This window comes from Cygnus olor, chromosome 28 (assembly GCF_009769625.2).
Source record: "Cygnus olor isolate bCygOlo1 chromosome 28, bCygOlo1.pri.v2, whole genome shotgun sequence".
Lineage (NCBI taxonomy): Eukaryota > Metazoa > Chordata > Aves > Anseriformes > Anatidae > Cygnus > Cygnus olor.
This window is the reverse complement of record NC_049196.1, coordinates 1,149,776-1,168,491: the sequence shown is the minus strand read 5'-3', so window position 1 is coordinate 1,168,491 and position 18,716 is coordinate 1,149,776. Positions and strand designations below refer to the sequence as shown.

Genomic DNA, 18,716 nt, shown 5'->3' with positions numbered 1-18,716 from the left:
TCCAGCATCGCGCCCTTTCCCTGCACGCTTCCACATTCACGCAGCAGCTTCCTGCAGCAGCTGGGACATTTTTGCAGCCTGTGCTGCAAGGCCCATGCAGCTCTCAATGGGGAGGAGCTCGCTGGGCATCAGCTGCTGAAGGCCCAGCACTGAGAGCATCCAAATTTTAACGAGGGCCAGCAATTTGGCAAAGTTTTCCTTAAGCTGTCTTGCACGGGCTTTAATCTTGTGGTACCGGGATAAAAGGCAGCAAGGGATGCATGATTGGGTTGAGCTTTCCAGGGGATTCCTGCAGAAGTTTTAACACCTAAAGGCTCTCCTGGGCAGCTGCAATTTGTCTCTCCTGCTGTTACAGCATGTGCAGAGGAGGCACCAGAGCAGCTCTGCCAGAAGAGCGAAGCTGCAAAGGCACAGCCCCCACATCCCGCCTCCCTTTGGAACCACCAGCAAACGGTATAACCCCAGCGTGCAAACCTCTGTGCAACTGGGCGTGCAAAACCCTCTGCGCAACCCCCCCGTGCAAGGTCCTAGGTGCAAAAGACCCCCCCCCCGCAATTCACCAAGCATGCAAAAACCCCACCTGCAGCCCTCCACCGTGCAACGCCCAGCGTGCAAAACCGCCTGCAGCCCTTTACGCAACCGGGCATGCAACACCGTGTGCGCAACCCCTACGGGCAGCAGAGCACGTGCAAGCGCCCACCTGCAACCCCCGTGTGCAACCAGCCCTGCAAACCCCAGCCCGCAGCCCAACTTGTGCAACCGCGCACGCAACCCCTCAACTGCAGAACCGTGCCTCCACATTGCAAAAGCACTCACGCCAACTCCTCCAGGCCCCCTCATACCCGATGCAACGGGCCACGCAGCCCCCCACCCGCAACCTCCCACGCGTGCAACGCTCACCCGTGGGCAAACAAACCTGCGGCACCCCCACCCCTCCCCCCTCCCCGCAGCGCCCGCCGCGTGCAAGCGGGCGAGCACAGCCACGTGCACGAGGCGGCTTGCAGCGCGTCCCCTCGGCAGCCCGCTCCCCTGCACGGAACACGCGTGCGAAACCCCCCAAACCCCACGAACACGCGTGCAAAGCCCCGCGTGCAACCGCCCCGCGCACGCGAACCCCTCGGCGCGCGCCCTTCCCGCGCGCGCGCGCTCACCTCCCCCCCCCTCCTTTAAAGCACCGCGCCGCCAGACGGACAGCTCCCCCAGCCAATCGCGCGTCGCTCCCCCGCGGCGGCGGCGCGGGGCCAATGAGAGCGGCGGTAACGCCGAGGAAGCCCCGCCCCTGGGCGGGGGCGCCGTGCGCCATGTCATGGAGGCTCAGTGTGCGAGCGGCCATTGAAGGGCTCGGAGCTGCGCGCGGAGCGGGCCGGCGGCGGCGGCTGCCCGCGGCCTTCCCCTGCCCACACGCGGCTCCCTCTTAGGCAGCGGCCGCAGCAGCGCCGGGCCACCCTCCCTCACCGCCGCGGGGCCGCTAGGAGGAGGACGAGGAGGAGGAGGGCGATGGAGATGAAGAAGCGCATCAACCTGGAGTTGAGGAACCAGGCGCCGGAGGAGGTGAGCGGGCGGCGGGGGGGGGGCGGCCGCGCTGCCTTCCCCGGAGGCCCCGGGCCGCCAGGGCCTGGCCTCGCTCCCCCCTCGGCGCCGTCGAATCTGGGTCAGCCGTGGCGCAGGAGCCGGCCCCGAGGGGGCGGAAGGCGGTGGGGCCCCCCCCGGACCCCGCTTCTCGCCCGCCCTGCGCCCCCCGAAGTTTGCTGAGGGGGTTTGGGGGGTGGGGGGGGGTCGGGGCTCGCGGCCGCCTCCCCAACTTTCCCCCAGTTCGTGCCCTGGGGGGGTTATTTCTTTATTGTTGCTGTTTATATTTTTTAAAATATTCCTCCCCCAATTCGCCTCGTCGGGCTGAACTTGCGTGTGCGCGGCTGTCGTAAACAGGGCACAGCCGCGCCGAGTCCATCTTAAATGACATCCTCCCCACTATTACTATTCCTATTAATATATATATTTTTAAAAATTTATTCTCCCCACGATGTTCTGTGGGTTTTCTGCCCTCCCTGGTAGCTCCCGGCCACCTCCTGCGACCCCTGGGCTTGTTTTTGGAGGGGAATGTTTTCTGGGGGTGTATTTTTTAGGGGGATTTTTTTTGGGGGGGGATTTCTTGGGGGGTACCTTTTTTTGGGGTGGAGGGTCCCAGCTGCGAGCCCCCCTCGGGGCTTTGAGCCCCCCCCCCCCCCCCCCCCCCCCCCCTCCGGCTCCGCAGCGAGTTGCTGAAAGTCCCGAGCGGCGTCGCCGTGCTCTGCGCCCTCCCTCCAACTTCCCATTTCTAAGGAAGCTTCTTTAAAAATAATGATAATAATAAATAATTAAAAAAAACCTTAAACCCTCAACGTTTGAGCCGAAGCACTGGGCTGCTGCTCGGCTTCCCCAGCTGCTTTTTGGGGCCTTGGCCCCGGGGTCCTGCGGATGCCCCTGCGTGGAGGGCAGCGAGGACGCTGCGGAGCGGCGCGACGCGCTCGCCCCAAGAGTAAAGTCCAGAGCTGCAGGGAGAGCCCGACCAAACCCGGGGGGGATCTGCAAAAGTGCCTGCAAGTGTTGGTCGGGCTCACCAGCACGTGCTTCGGTGAGCTTATCGGGGGCAGGTATGTCTAAAGGCCTGGGTTTGCTCTGCCGGAGGCATCATCGGGGTCCCCTCTGCCCTGGTGGTGGTTTTGGAAAGGGTGCACGGCTCCGGGGTGCTGGTCCTGGACGAAAGCCACGTTGGTGCTGGGACTCCACGTGAAGTTGACAAATGGTGCGCCCCGGATGCTCCTGCAGCACGAGGAGGCAGCCTTCAGATTGCTTTAGTTAAAAGTGTGCAGGAGGAGGGAACGGTGGCCTTATTAATGTCCTTCCTAACGAGGGGTGTGCTCCACAAAGGATGAGATGATTTTAAATTAATTAGCTGCTCCTTGTTACCTCTTCTCAAAGCATGCGACCTGCATTGATTATCTGGTTGTTTTAGCGGCATTGGCACGAGGAAGTTATTTAATTGGGCTTAATTAACCTGCGGAGCTCACTGCTAAAATAATCCGGAGCCAGGAGGTTTTGGATCCCGAATGAAACCGAACGGCTTTAACGATTCAAATCGCACGAGTAAACGTGTGGAAGTCAGGAGCGAGCTGGTGGACTGCTCGGGTATGAAATCAGCAACAGCTCCTGCCCCGACCGAGGGCAGGAACCGGGTGGTGGTGGCATTTTTGCCACCTTCCACGCCAGCAGCTGAACCCCAGGTGCTCAAACGCCGAGGCTACGCCTCCCCTGCTCGTTTTTGGGGGCCGAGCGGGGCTCTCGGGTCGCGGTTTGGGCGCGACGCGCGGCTTAGCGGCACTCCTTCAGCTGCTGAGTGACTCGATATCCTGTTTGAAGGTGACAGAGTTGGTGCTCGATAACTGCCGGTCCAGCAACGGGGAAATCGAAGGCCTGAATGACTCGTTCAAAGAACTTGAGTTTCTTAGCATGGCCAACGTCCAGCTGACGTCGCTGGCCAAGCTTCCCACGTTGAGCAAGCTCCGAAAGGTACGTGTTGTCCCTCGCCTGCCGAGGCGGCGTGAGCGGGGAAGTAAAAGCCCTGGGCTGCGCCTCGTGGGGCTCATGTATCACCCAGGCTGCTTTATGAGGGTTCAGTTAAAGTTTTTCTAGCTAATTATGTCCAAATTGGGCTTGGTCAATGGCTCCTAGAGAGGTAAATGCTCATCTGGGAAAGGTGTGGAGGGTGGCCATGTCCCCGGGTGTTGAGGGAGTGCTGTGAGTCCCAGTGCTTTGCGTTCTACCAGCCAAAAACTTGAGATTTCACGGGTTTGGGTATCTAAGGAGTACTTCTGTAATTATCAGCGTAAACTCAAAGGAACAGGCAGAAGTCAGCCCTTTAATTGCTTCGCTTTCTCTGTGTGCTAGTTGGAGCTGAGCGACAACATCATTTCAGGAGGCCTGGAGGTCCTTGCGGAAAGGTGTCCGAATCTCACATATCTAAATCTAAGTGGCAACAAAATCAAAGATCTCGGCACTGTGGAAGCTCTTGTAAGTATGAAGCGAGAGGGGCAAACTGAGAATTTAAAAGTAATGAATGCTATTTTTTAATCAATAAATGTTTGCGGTAGAGTGGTAGAAACAGCTGCAAGGGCTGCGTGTGAGGCACCTTTTTAAGTAAGAGAAATGAAACAGAAAACGGGGGGGTTAAAGTAACACAATGTAAGAAATCATCAAGTCCGGAGATGTAATGTGACGTATTTTGGCTGCTCGTGTTCCTGTTCAGCCCTGCTGAAAGGTGTCCAAAATGAAGTTTCCTTTCTTACCTGTCCTATGTTCTCTCTATTTTTCCCTTGCTGTCTCAGGTGAGAGGACACTGTGGTATTTTAGGTTTGTCAGTATTCCAGCTGGTCCCGACTTGATTAACTCAATGTCATGCTTTTTAGAGACAGTCCTTGTAAACGTAGCACTGTAAAATTCCTTCTCTGTCAGTAATGGGATGTACTGAGTAAGAGATTTTTGAGCTTCTGTTTTGTCTTTGAGCGAAGAGTAGCCAAGTTACGCGTTGCTAATCCTCTTGTGTTCGTTTGTGAAGATACAGCAGTTGCTTATTAGACAAAATATAAGCTTTCATTAAACTGTGAAGTGATTAGGATGTGTGTCTGAGGCGGCTGGCTAGGAGCGTACCTGAGCAGCGCAAGTAGTAGGTTACTGAAACGTGGGAGGGAGCTGCCGACGTCTGTCACTCCCTGATCTGTGCGCCCATTTTGCCAGCGTTCTGGTTTTTATTAGGACTTTGGTACAGACTGTATACTTGTAAAACTTCTCCGAGGTTCTCTATCTGCTTTCACGGTGCTCTAACCTAGCAGTTAGGAGAGCAAGTAGCGTGGTTCCAGTGCTTTACAGAAGAAACGCTTTTATTTAGGTCTTAGCTGCTTGCCAAGCCGTGCAGGTGGCTTGTTCTGTGTGTGTGTGAAGTCTGGAAGGTGAGAAGAATCACGATCAGTTGTCTAATTGTTCCTGCTTGGGAAGCAAATTTGGTAGTGTCATTATAAATCCTACCAAGTGCCTCTCACTTGCTCCTCGCAAGATGCCTGTAATTAAATTAGTCAAACTGTTTACTGAAAGGCTGCTGGAGCTAAGTTTTTGCCCTTGGCTGCGTGAACAAAAGCAGGCTATGGAAACAAAACAAAAAAAACAACCCCAAATATGTGCTGTGCAGTGTGTACGTGGTGGTCTGGCGCTCCATGGATGCGTTGGGCATGCTGCGAGCATGCTGTGGAGTTGAACTCCTCATGAGAATGCTTTTGCAGATCTAGCTACTGCAACCAATATGTTGAACTGAAGTTTGTACCAAATGGGGAGCAAAATACTGAATAGGAGGGGATGGGGATAAAATAAATCCTGTACCTGGCCGTGGTTGACTGCATTTGGGCTACGGCAGCACTAGTAACTTGAGGAACCGTGTGGTTGTATCAAGAAGACAAGGGGAAAAAAACCTTTTCGTTTATTTTCAGCAAAATCTTAAAAACTTGAAGAGCCTCGACCTGTTCAGCTGTGAGATTACAAACCTTGAGGATTACAGAGACAGCATTTTTGATCTGCTTCAGCAAATCACGTACCTAGACGGATTTGATCAGGAAGATAATGAGGCGCCGGACTCAGAAGATGAGGATGATGAGGGTAACTTCATGAATTCAACTGTGGATAGAAATAGTATACTGTAATAAAGATGTAAATGTGGCACGGGGTATCAGGACTTTGGGAATGCTTGAGCATCGTCCTTTGCTCTTGTTCCTGAGGCATGCTTCTCGAGTGCATTTGGTGTTAACACACTTGTAGGGAAGGGAAACTCCTGTCAAAGGTTTTGAGTGCTGTTACAGAAGCCTGTTAAGTGTAAGGAAACATGAGTAAAGATATTGTTGCAAAGATAGAAACGTTCTCAAACTACATTATTGCCAGTAGTAACTCACTTTAGCACTACTGATACAAAGCCAAGGGGCAAACGTTATTTTGTATGAAAAACTTAGTTTTACTGTTTCTGCCCATGGAAGAAGTGTAAGATGAAGGGGATGGTTTCAGTCCTATCGTGCAGTAGAGATTTCTGTATAAAAAGCCTATGGTTCCTTTTGATCTGACCTCGGTCTTAATCAGTAATGAGGCTATTCCTGTTTTTTCCTCCGTCGTTGTTAGATTCCAAGTGAAACCCTTAGGTACAGGTCTGTCAGCGCCTGGCTGCGAATCCTGCGTTGATGCGATTGCAGGGATGGGGGCACGTGTGCTCCTCTGTAAACGTCCTTGGCTCAGCAGATGACTGACACAGTCGAAGCTGTAAGGAGAAAATATCTAAAACGTGTCTAAATGCTGCTAGCAAATAGGACAGGGCTGCTGTTACGGTGCAGTGTCGCACACATATCCAGATATCCGGAGAAAAAACTAGCTAGATTTGGGTCATACCTGTTTACGATGGGTTTCTCGGTGTTTTCTCCTGGCCTTAAGTAGTTAGCCAGTAGCTGCTGCTGCCAAGTAGTAGTCACACATCAAAATTTGGAAGTCTATGCTTAAAACAGCCTGGTGAAAGCCAAATGTCTGTACCTGGAATATGAAAATGAACCCAATAGTGGAAAATTGATTAATAGGCTCTTAACTTGAAAATGAATTGTTCAGTCACCTTGTCACTTCTTCTAATTCACGTCGCTGCAACTGTGAATGTGATTGTGCTCCAGACAGAAAAGAAGTGAGATCAGCACTTTGCAACCGTAGGTGCTTCATAGTTACTAGTAAGTGATTAAAAACCAGATAAATGTAATATGTTGTGCTGGTTTTGCCTTTAAATATTTGTAGGGTTTGATTCTACAGACAAGTTTCTCTTCCACTGACTAAATTTCAGCTCCCTTGCAGGAGTTTGCATACACAGCTGCTTCAGGCATCAAGAATTTTGCCTGAAGCTCGTGATGTAAAAAAGTTGGTAGCCTTTCTTCAAGGGAAAAAAAATTACAAAGATTAACTTTATTTAAATCATACTTGTTTCCCACATTACCTGCATTTAAAAAAAAAAAATAACCTTGTGGAAAAAAAAAGTTACAACTAGCTTAGCCTGGCATATATTAACTTGCATAAAGAGGAGTTAATGAAATTTAATTTTTAGCATATATATGTGAGCATGTATTTCATTTCAGAAGGAGATGAAGACGACAATGATGAAGATGAGGATGAAGCTGGTCCTCCAGGAGAGTATGAAGAGGAAGATGATGAAGATGATGGAGGTTCAGATTTGGGGGAAGGTGAAGAGGAGGAGGAGGAGGTTGGTCTTTCCTACCTGATGAAAGAGGAGATTCAGGTAAAGTTAGCCGACTCTTCCAAATGCAAGAAAGGAAGAGAAACTGCATACGGACGTTTGTGTTAATTTAAACGTGCAGGCAGTGAGTGCGGTGTAGATGCAGGGAGATATTTTAGGGAGAACGTTGCTGTCGCTGAAATAGGAAGCGTTGACATGGACGTGAGTGGTGGCTGTCAGGTACGAAGGTGCTTCTGGCTGACTTCCCAAACGTGCCTCACTTTTATCCCGCCCCTTAGGGCTGCAGGATGCCAGAGCCTCTTTATTCTCTGTAAACTAAAGCATCAGTTTTCCCTGATGTTTTGGAACTATGCACTACTACCAATTAAACTGTCAAAATAGAAATATAAATTAGAATAAATTAACTTATTTTGGAAAACTGAAGCTATGTAAGTCTTGTAAAGGAAGAGAATGCAGCAACAACACGGAATCACGCAGAATGGTTGAGGTTGGATCACATCACCAACACTTCAAGTAAGATGAAATGAAGGAAAAGTCATTATTTTTTTCTGTTATAAATACTGTTGTGTTTTTTTCCTATGTACTCACTTGAAAATTTTCTTAGCGGTTGTGTTGAAAAGCTGTCAAAAATATCCCCTAGGATCTTTTAAGTGATACTGTGCTTCAGAGTAAATGGAGGAATATTAAGCTAGGATAAGAAAACAAACACGCTTAATAAGAAAATAAACACCCTAGGTTATGGATGGGTTCTTGTAGAAATAAGCTGGCCATGTCTAAATGGTTGTTTCACAGAAGCAAAACCCAGGAGCCCCGATTCAGTCCTCTTTCTTGACAGCTCCAAGGGTTTCAGTTGGAGAATGCATCTGGCTTGGGTTTTGCATGCAAGTCTCCAATTTCAGATCAAAAACTGGGCATCACATCCATTTCTCTTACTTTTGGTAACAGTTTACATCATAGCAGCTGCGTTTGCAGTGGATGTGCAGAACATCTCAACGCAAACTCTTCTTTGGTGTTCCTCGTTTCGTTTTTTTAACGATTTGCTGTTTCCTGTAGTGTTAGGAGGCTGTAACGCAATTCATGGAGCTAAAACTAAGTCTGTTTTGAAGCTGAGATCTTAGGATGTTCTTGTGAACGTGAACAACGTGTGATGGAAGGATATTGGGGATTACTTGCACGGCCTATAGTGTATGTGCTCTGTGTGGTAGGTGGCTAGGAATAATCACGGGTAGCTATGAAGATGTTGGAGGAGTTGAGAGCTGTGGCACTTCTGATGATGATGCAATAAAACCAGATGCCGAGTTTGAATTTTGTATTTATTTAGAAAAGAAACAGGTGGTGGTCAAGGGGCCATATGAAGAGCTGAAAGAAAAGAGTTGTCTCTAGCCTAGAACTAGAAAGAGTTCTAGTCTGCCATTTTGGAAAACAAAATCATGTCCCGTTCTAATTGCAGTGAATTACTCCAGAGTGGTTTTTAATTCCTGTGTTCTCAGGGCAAGTGTCGGATGGGCCCTGTAATGTTTTTACATCTTGACTTGTTCCATTACCCTATGTATAAAATTTGATGGAGCCAGATGCATATGAAAATGAGACATAAATTTGTCTTTGAGGCTTGACATTGTGCCAGTAGAACAAAGATCTTGCACCATTGTTTAATTTTGGGGGCTTCTGCTGGTCAATTGTTTTATGTTTTTTTCAGCTATGAGCTTAAAAAATAATAAGGAAAAAACCCACAACCCACCCCACCTACTTAGTTCATTTGGCATAGAAAACATGATTTTGTGAAGATATTCACTGTTCTGCTTTTTTTAATTTCTGCTAAGATCAGCATTTAAGCAAAGTTTATGTATACTGCAATTTTAAAAGTATTTCACCATTTTTTTTAAAGGATGAAGACGATGATGATGACTATGTTGAAGAAGGAGGTGATGAGGAGGAAGAAGGTAAGTCCTCCAATAATTTGCAAGTTTCACATCCAATTAAAATACCTTAAAATACCTTGTTTAATGCAACAGAGGCTTCCCTGGCGAAGCCCTACCAGCAGCAGTAGCTGTACCTTTTCCCTTTATCAAACTAAGAGTGGTTTCCTCAGTGAAACCCTCTATTTAGAGGTAGCTCCTAGGATGCAAGCTCAATCCAGTATACCGTCTAATGGCTTATATACATTCAGCCTAATATTTTTTTCTATCTAGTCTTTTTATCAGTGGTTGTAACTTCTTAATTTCATTGCTTTCAGTCCCTGTGTTGGACACAAAATAGTTGAAAGCTTGCAAAAAAAAAAAAAAAAGCCAGTGTGTGGCATCCTGCTTTAAGAAGATATCATGTAGAAAGCTGATGTCGAAAAAGCGGCGTTCTTGTGGGCTGGTGCAGTTCCTTTGCTAGCTTTCAAATGTTCTGTTTGCAAGAAGTGGGTTACTTGAGTCTTTTTTTCATACAATAACTAATTTTATCTTTTAATACTGAAAAAGGAGCTGTGAGAAAATAAACAGGACAAACATGTTACTCGCTCTTTGTTTCCACGTGGTTTGAGGTTTGGAAGCCTTTCGGGGTCAGGCCCAGCCTTATGTTTGAAGCTCCTCGTCTGTTCTGGCGGACTGGAGCAGGAATTGCTGTATTGCAGAAGGTTTATTCTCGAACCTTGCGCAGAGACCAGGGTATTCTGCGTAGTGGGTGGCAGGAGGGGTTACTCTCTTGTGTGCGTCTGGGTTACAAGTGGTGATGTTGGCACTGGGTAGGACTGCCCTGCTATTACAGGTTGCTGAAGTCCTTTCAAAACTAAAAGTATCAAGCTTCATCTTAAAGTCAGCTGGCTTTTCCCTCTGGTCTTTTTTTTTTTTCTTAGAAGACTGTTCCAGAACTTCACTTTTTTTAATGGTTAGCATCTATGTTCTAATCTTCAAGCGATCCATAGCTGCAGAGTTCTGTGTTCCCTTGTAGTCCTGAAGCCCTCTTCCGTGGCTGTGTAAAATGCAGATGAATCCTGGGATTTTTAAAATTTCTCGCTAGGCTAGGCTAGTCCCCACCTGATTTGTATGCTCGGCTTAATGGAGCAGTCTGGGAGATGTATCTTGCGCTCGAAAAACTGAAATTCTGCAGCAGTGATGCTAAGTTCCTCACTTTTTACAAATGCAGCGTTCAGATCTATTAAGACAACAAAGTAGGCGCTCAGGATGGCTAATTAGCCAGGAAATGACTGCTGGAAAATAAATCTATTAGATTTGACGAAATTGCATTTCATGATTTCACCACAAGAGCGCATAGTCCACTGACTGAATTAGGCATATTTCTAAGAATAAGCTGAAAGATTTTTATGCAAGATGCTCGGAGCAGTTGATCAACTGGAGAGAGAAGAGAGCGTGTTGCATTTGGTATCGACAGGAACTGATGGGTTTTGGGTGGAGTTTACACACCTTTGAAACCTTAAAGTCAGGGAAATGCAAAAAATACTATTTCCATTTTAGTTCTTAAATATATGTTAACAAACATTTACCAATATGAAGTGTATTTATAATTCCTTATGGAACATTACGTGCTTAGCTTGTATTTAGTTGAATATGGCCTGCATGAATTATTCAGAGGAATGTAAACTGATCTTTTTTGAGAGCCATAAGCAACTCGGGGATGTTGCAGTGGTGAATGCATTAACTACAAACAGCAATCTGTTTCCATTACCTTTTTCTAAATGCTTTAACGTTGTTTGTGATGTCTGAACAGAACATAATGAGATCTATGCCATACCTCTTTTCCTTAGCAGAGGGTATTCGAGGGGAGAAGAGGAAACGAGACCCTGAAGATGAAGGCGAGGAAGAGGATGATTAATTTGTCATAGACACGAGTAGGACCAGACTCTTAAGTTACAGAATACGCAATAGTGATTATGCAGATCTGTATGTCTCCATGTACCATAGATGTCCCTACAGAAGATATGTTAACTTTTTATAGGAGAAGTGTGGTTTTACTATTCTTGCCCTTTTTATCATTCCAAATAAGATACAATAAATAGCCTGGTAGTGAACCTATATGTAGAAAACAATTTTCAGCCCTATAGTCACTGAAGCCATTGTCAGGTTTTCCCCCTAGAGTTTTGTTTGGAGCTCTTTAATTTTATATAAGCTTGCTGTGTTGGTTATCATTTCCCCAGAGTTAAAACACCCATCTTACATGGATTTAATATCATGGATTTCCTTCAAGATTTTAAAGTTTTTATACTTAAAAAAGCTGAACTCAGAAATGCTACGTGGCAAGTTCAGGTCTGTTTCTAATGAAGAATTGACTAGAGTCTGAGTTCACCAGGGATTCTATTGGAAACCAACAACTAGATTACAGTTTATTTCAGCTTTTTAAAAGGTGACTCCTGTAACTTTTAAAGTCTTCTACCCTGTTTTGCATGTTAGCATTGCAAAGCGTAAGTGGGTTTCAGAAGATCTTTTTTTTTCCTGCTTGTTCAGAAGTTCAGTGTTTGCTAGGGATACCTTCAAGAATGTATCTTGGCAAACTGAGAGGGTTGTAATCCTTAAACTTTTCTCCGAAATACATGCTCGCTGCAGATATTAACAGAAGCAAATAATCCGTAGTTTGAAACCATTTCGTAGAAAGCGGTGGTTAAACTTTTGCTCACTGAGCTCTTGCATTGTCACTTCAGGAATTCTGCAACAATCATTGTGCTTGGCTATAAAATATATGCATTTCTAATGCAGAAGTTAACGGGTAACTCCTTCAAGCACACTTTTCCAACAACCCCCCCCCCCCCACTTTTCTAGAATCATTGAAGGGGGAAAGGTGCACATAAGTTAGTCTTTCTTTGCAGGTCACCTTTTAAATTTTTTAATCTGGTTGTAGCCAAATCGTTCAAGTCCATGTATAATACTAATTAATAGCTTAGGGGGGTTTTTTATATATATTGAACGGCTGCAGAAACTTGTTCCATTGCAAGTTGGTGGCAAGTACAGGAGACATGCAGACAAGCTCTTTTCTAGCAGCCTGGTTGTGACCAACAGGTCGTAATAATTCTGCCCCAAGGGATTCATGTTTTCCATTTGAGCCACTGCAAAACAATTTCAAACACACAGCATTCCTCTTTCAGTCGTGATTTGGATTTAAAGCAGTAGTCTTGATATAAAACTAATTTACGTTGTTTCACGTAGGTACTGAACCAAATATCACACACAGCTTTATTCAAGAGACTTATTTTTATATCTGTCTTGGCTGACAATAGCTGTCATTAAACTGGGGAAGACACCAAGGGTGGGGAAGAGGGAGATTTCCTGGACCTAAGAGTCAGTCACCCATAGATCGGTTACTTGTGAATATTTAATAAGGTATTTCACACACTAGCAGACTTTAAATGTGACTTCCAGCTCTTAAATCAAGTTTAGATACTGCAGGGTTGAAGTTCTGCAAAGCCCAATTTCTTGTGTGTGTTTTTTTCCCCCCAAATAGAGCCTTAAATCATAGTTTCTCATGTAGCTGTAAAGCATAGCCAGCCATTAAAGGCATCTGAATGAAATGAGTCAGGCAGATGGCAATATGCTTGGAAATAAACTGACTAAATGAGTTTTGCATTTTTTTTAATGAATATCTGTAAAGACACTAGAAAAGTAGTGGTAAAACTACATTTGCAACCACAATCTAAGTTCCTGTGTTTGTGTATGAATACTGAATGAATAGAAACCTTAGGTAAGTGCACATCCTATCTTGTCATGGAGGCTCTGTGTTCAAGGCAGTTGCTTTGTGTTCAGCTTTGAGATAGAGAAGTGTTTTGCCATCCTTTTGCTATATTTTTTTAGTCTCAGCGAATGATTGAAAACTTATTTATAAGAGTGTACTTTTAAAGGACTTCGTTATCAGGGTTTTCCTTAACTATCTCTTACTGATGCATATAAAATTAGTTTTAAATGGAAACATTTACTATTTTGATGAATTAAAATTATTTCAGAACCGGTCTTGTTTCAGTAAACAAGTCCAATTTTAACGTTGAATGAGCTAATGTGACAAAACAAAATGAACTTAGAAGGGGTTAGCAGACTTTCCCTAAGATATGCAAACTTACCGCTTCCTAAAGCCAACTTGCAGTGTAGTGCGTCGGCTGCTACATCTCAGAAACTGAGCCTCACACAAAACTTACTTCCTAAGTAATTTTGTCTTTTCCTCAGCGTTACCATCTAAGTATAGTTTCATATTTGTCAGCTTGGCATGCAATTAAACAGCATAGCATTTTTTAAAAATAAATAATACAGAGCCTCCAGATAACTTTTGAAACTTTTTTGCTTGGTGGGTGGTCTTTTCATGCAAATATGTAAGGGTGGGTTTTATATTTTGTAGAGGTTTTGTCCTATTTTAATGCTCTTTGTATGGCAGTATGTATATAGTGTGTTTTGGTTCCTTATCAAACTCTTTCCTTAAACTTTGGAGTAACAGATTTTGTGCAACTGTGTTTTGAATAAAGCCATGACAGTGTTAAATTAAAGAAAACAACCCTGCAGCACTCTTCTGATAACTTTTAGTTGTAACAAAACATGTTTCCTCCCCACGTGTGCTGTAAATTTTAAATTAAAAAGTTTTCAAACTGAATTATTTCAAATAAATTGAGACTATTGTATTGGATTACTTCTTTTAGTATGTACAGCTGTGAAGAGGAGAATACTGTCCATCTTCAGGAACGCAGTAAGAGGTAATCGTTCATTCCTGTTGTCTTTTTAGTTACTGAAAAGCCTCAAGAACTGTGTGTCGGTGTGGGGTTAGAGCTAGTGCTTAATGATATCGGAGGTCTCGGTAACATTGTCGTGGTCGAGGAAGGACGCAATGTACAACCCATGGTGATGTTTGCCTGGCTCACTTAGTGTTTCCAGATGAGTTTAGTACAGAAATGAGCGTTGGAGCTGACAGGGCTTTTGCATACCCTATAAATCCGTACTATTTGAGTGTAGTTTAGTTATACAAGTCTGGCGAGTCTTAAGAAACAAAACTGAAAATCAAGAGACTGCATTTTGCTCTTCATAAATGTTGACTTGATGTGTCTGGCAGCCCCAGCCGCAAGCCTAACGCTGTTCCTTCAAAGTAGCTGCCTTGGTGTGTATAAATTACTTCTCATTCAAGAACAATGTTTAAAAAAAAAAAAGGGGGGGGGGAAGAGCTGCTTCTCCTATACAGCTAGACATAGCATTGTTTTTATTTTGGGATTAGTCCAGCATTCTTGGCAAAAATCCCCTGGACACACTTGAGAAAGCTAGTAACTAAACAGGCTTTTCTTCTACCAGATGAGTGATTAGCCAAGAAATGGGTGGTTTTGTGGTGTTTTTTTTTTTTTAAGGGGGTGGGGAAGGGTAAGCAGTTGCCTTTCTGTCAGCGTTTGCTCCATATGGAGCAATTTGCCCACTGGAGCAAGGGCAAACGGGTAAACCGAAGCTTTAGGATTGTTTTTAACAGTGGAAGTTTAGCCTACTTTGGGGGGATATGGGTGGTTTTATGCAAACTAAACCCGAGTTACATCATTCTGGCACACTCAAGACAAAGGAGCTTGAGAGGAAACTTAGTGCTGCGTAGGCATGCCTTCAAAATAGGGAAAAACTCGATGCGAGGGGTGGGTGTGGGCTCATTTTGGTGGAGGCGAGCAGCTTGCCATGACCTGCACCAAAGCACCTTCTTCCCTGCCTCAGCCTCCACTCTGAAATGCGGGACGGCCCCTGCGGCCATCTCCCTGAGGCGAGGTCTTTCCCACGGCTGGCAAACGGGCTTTTCTTGAGCCCTCACCCAGCTCCAGCAGAATCCCAGGGGGCTCTGCTGTCCTCCATTTTGTCGCAGTGAAGGCAAGCCCTGCTGCAGGCCGCCTGGGCGGCTTCCTCGTCTTTTGTTGCCCCTTTTATCGCCTTCCCACCCCCTTATACCACCCCTGTGGGCCTTATCTTATTTCCACTATCATCGCTTCCCTCCAGGGCAGGGACTCCGAAAGCGGCTTCCCCCTCGCGAGCTCCCCCCTCCCCCCAAGGACTCTCCCTCAGCCCCGCCTGAGGCCGCGCGGGGCCCCCCGAGAGCGGGAAACCGCCAGCCACGGGGTTCCCCGGCTCCGGGCAGCAGGGGCCGAGCCGCGCGTCCCTGGCGCTGATTGGCTGAGATTTGCCGCAGTTCCGCCCCTCCGTGCGAGCCCGCCCAGTCCCGCGCGCGGCTGGGGCTGCTTTGAAGCGATGCCCCGCCCCCTTCCTTCCCCCCCCACCCCCCCCAACGGTCGTTCCATAATGGCGGCTGCCCGCGCCCGTGGTTTGTCACCGCTGAGGGAGGCTGCGAACTGGTCCCCTCACAGAGGCTTGTCCTGTCCGTTTGTCTGGCCACAAAGCACGTGGTGTTTCGGGGTGAAAAGCAGAATTTAGTTCCGAGTCCGACCCCTAACCCCCCAATAATAAAAAAGATTAAACACGAACTCCGAAGTTGTTCCGAACATCTTGCATGAGGGAGGATGAGAGTAGCTGGGCTATGTTACCTCGAAGGAAAAAAATAACCAATTAAAACTAGCTAACTATAGATTTTTTTTTTTTTTTTAAAGAGCATGTTTTCAGGTAACTTATGCTCCAGGTGCAGCTTACGTGCCTGTTGCCCACATTGGAGCTAGAAGCGTGGTGGATGTGGGGTTACCTGACAGCTTCCCCAGTCCTCGCCGCCTTCCTCCTGTGCCTCTGCCTGATTTCACGTAGACCCCGCTGTTGTTCGGTCTGTGGCCACTTAAACCATGCACCTTCCCTTCACTGGCTGTTTGAGCCCTGGTCCAGGGCAGAGAGGCTGCTTGTTGGTGTGTGGTGGAACCAGGAGCTTGTCTAAAACCATCTCCATGCACTCCTGGCCTGCTACTTAGTCTTCTTCTCCCCCAAGTGAAATTTAGCTCAAAAAGCCATATTGCTGAGAACACACCACCACAAGGGTCCTTCACAGCCTAGCCTTCAGGGAGTGTGCTTTCGAGCTTCTTCGTGTGTATTGTGTGATAAAGGGGAAGTGGATGGACATAAATTTGGGAATGCAGGCTCGGAAAACAGTGAAAAATACCCTGAGTTGTATGACGGAGTAGTGTGAATTATCCAAAAGAACATTTTGCCCCATTCAACTGTAAATGGAGTACTGTGTGTGTTGATTTTGGCAGCTATAGAGTTGCTGTATACTAAAAATGTGCATACCAGTTTCACCAATCATAAACGTTGCAGATGTCCGAACCAAAAGAATGAGATCAATTTAGAAGTTACAAGAATATTTTTTCTCCTTCTTTTTTGCTTTCTGAGTCTCTCAGTTGTGCTTGGGGTTGCTGCCTGAGTAAAGACAGTATTGTAAGTACGTGCTCACACTCACCATTTGCTGTTCACCGATCAGCAGGATTGGCAAGCAGCTGCCCATGGGTTGCAAAATGCATGGGATGGCAGCAAAAAAAGTCAGTGAGAGCAGCTGCTTGGAGCAGGATGACAGCAAATTTGTTTCTGCAGAGCATAGCCTGTGGCAGTGAAAATTCTGGTGCTACTCTTGGCAGATTTTTCACTTGAGTTATAGCTTATTCTTTTGGAGAATGCTTTTTTTAAAACTTTAAAATTATAGTTTATGGTATGCTTCGGTTTCTGCTTTGAGTGTCTCATTTAAAAACAAACAAAAAGCCCCCCAAAACAATTGAGGAAACCCTTCCCTCATGCTTCAAATTTAACTGCCAAAAATGAGGGAGAATCCAAAAATGAATGTATGGCCACAAAACAAACCAGAAGAAAACCACATTATACATAAAAGCTGGGAACTCATTGCACTGAGGAAAAGCATTCTGTTCCAGAAAAAAAAATGACCACAGACTTCATGTTTGGTTTTGTGTTGGAAAAGAAGAGGCATTTTTCCTATATTAATATGTTAAAATGGTGCGTTTGATGTGCACGTCCTACAGTAAAGCTAATTCAAATAAAATAATTGTATTGATGAGTGCAGAGTAGCAAATGAGAGTTCCTCATCGCCTCCTAGTTGAAGATTAATAGTTTCTGTCCGTTAAAACAGTTGCGCAAATAATCTTATTTGAGGTTCCTGGAAGTGTCTTTGAGAACTGCGCGGGGTGGCTTTGCCCCCCTTTGCTCAGCAGGACCCAGCGCCGGGCCTGCCCCACCGGCGCTCACCGCATCCCTTTGTCAACCCCAGGGACCCGCAGGGTGGGAGGAAATACACGCTCCGACAGGAGTGTAACAGACATCATGTGTCCCGGGGGTTGCGAGAAAAGGGAAAATGAAAGGGAAAAAAAGCAAAAGGGCCTGGGCTAAATGAAAACGAAGCTCTGCACGAGGTGCTCCTCCAGGCAGAGCCAGTGCTGGATGCAGGGGCTCTCAGCTACATCCTGGAAGAGCTGCAGGTGTGGAGGGACAACCTTAAGAAGTACTGCTTCGAAGGGGCTGCTTTATGTATTAAGATTTGCTGTTTTGATGATTTTCAGTGTGGTATTTAAGAATAAAATTCTGTTTTGCTATTCTTTCTCAGTTTGCTTGGCATTTTTTGTTAGTTAGACCATAAGGAACATAGACTACAGGAAAACAAAATATTAATGTACTTTCTAAGCAAGTAAATTTATATTAAAAAATATAGAAATCTCCATTAAAAAAAATAATCTCCGAATAATTTATCTCAAGATATTATTTGAGGGTGGAGGGGTTTTGTTTTGTTTTACATTTTAAATATAGTCTCTTGACAGTTTTTTTTTTGTTTTGTTTTGTTTTGTTTTTTTTAACACTGACTTTGGCAGAAGACTTGTTGGCATCATGTACCCTTCAGAACCGCCAGGAAGTGAAACCTCTGTGGTGTGCAGTGGGCTTTAGGAAGGTGCCTGGTACCTGGAACCACTCCCACGTTCCCAACTCCAGAGACCTCTTGGTCTCTTCTGGTGGAGGAGCATCCATCAGGTGTTTTAGCTCATGGACATTGGGAACTTAAGAAATATTGAAAATCTCTGTGGTTGTGTGTTTTTTTTTTTAATATTATTTTTTATTGTTTTTATTTCCCCCAGGATGAAGGAGTCTGTTAGTTATATCAGTATCAGTTGACAAAGTTTGATTTCATTTGTTTATTTGTTTAAAGCAGTGTGGTAACTTTATGATAAACTTGGGTGATGGTATGTTTCCCCTGATACACTCATGCAAGGGCCTCAGAGCAAAGCTTGAAGGAAAACATAGTTGAAAACATGGGGGATACAATGAAAACGGGATAATTTTGCCACATCCCTCTCCCTTGGGAATCTATCTTTCATGGTAGTATTGGGGACATGCAGAAATAATGTTTAATTAAGAGCCTAGGGCTGGAAGAGAGCTCCTGACCAGAACGATGCCGATGCTAGCATGTCTTTGTAGCAAGTGCCTTTCTCAATACATTCTAGAACCACATTTTTTTCCCTTAGCTTCATCACAGAGATGACTCATAATTGTTCTTCTGCCGA

The 18,716-nt window shown here is 45.7% G+C and overlaps 1 protein-coding gene across 2 annotated transcripts; it reads left to right on the top strand.

The window, feature by feature from the left end:
• Positions 1-1,275: 1,275 nt before the first annotated feature.
• ANP32E (acidic nuclear phosphoprotein 32 family member E) lies at positions 1,276-13,871 on the top strand. Of its 2 annotated transcripts, none has more exons than XM_040538945.1 (7): positions 1,276-1,551; positions 3,397-3,546; positions 3,925-4,047; positions 5,514-5,679; positions 7,176-7,336; positions 9,180-9,234; positions 11,046-13,871. In XM_040538945.1, exons 1-7 carry the CDS (start codon positions 1,498-1,500, stop codon positions 11,108-11,110), a joined length of 774 nt encoding a protein of 257 aa, XP_040394879.1. In that variant the 5' UTR covers positions 1,276-1,497; the 3' UTR covers positions 11,111-13,871. The 2 variants fall into 2 exon arrangements, with proteins under 2 accessions (XP_040394879.1, XP_040394878.1); XM_040538944.1 differs by having other exon boundaries at positions 11,043-13,871.
• The last annotated feature ends 4,845 nt before the right edge of the window (positions 13,872-18,716 follow it).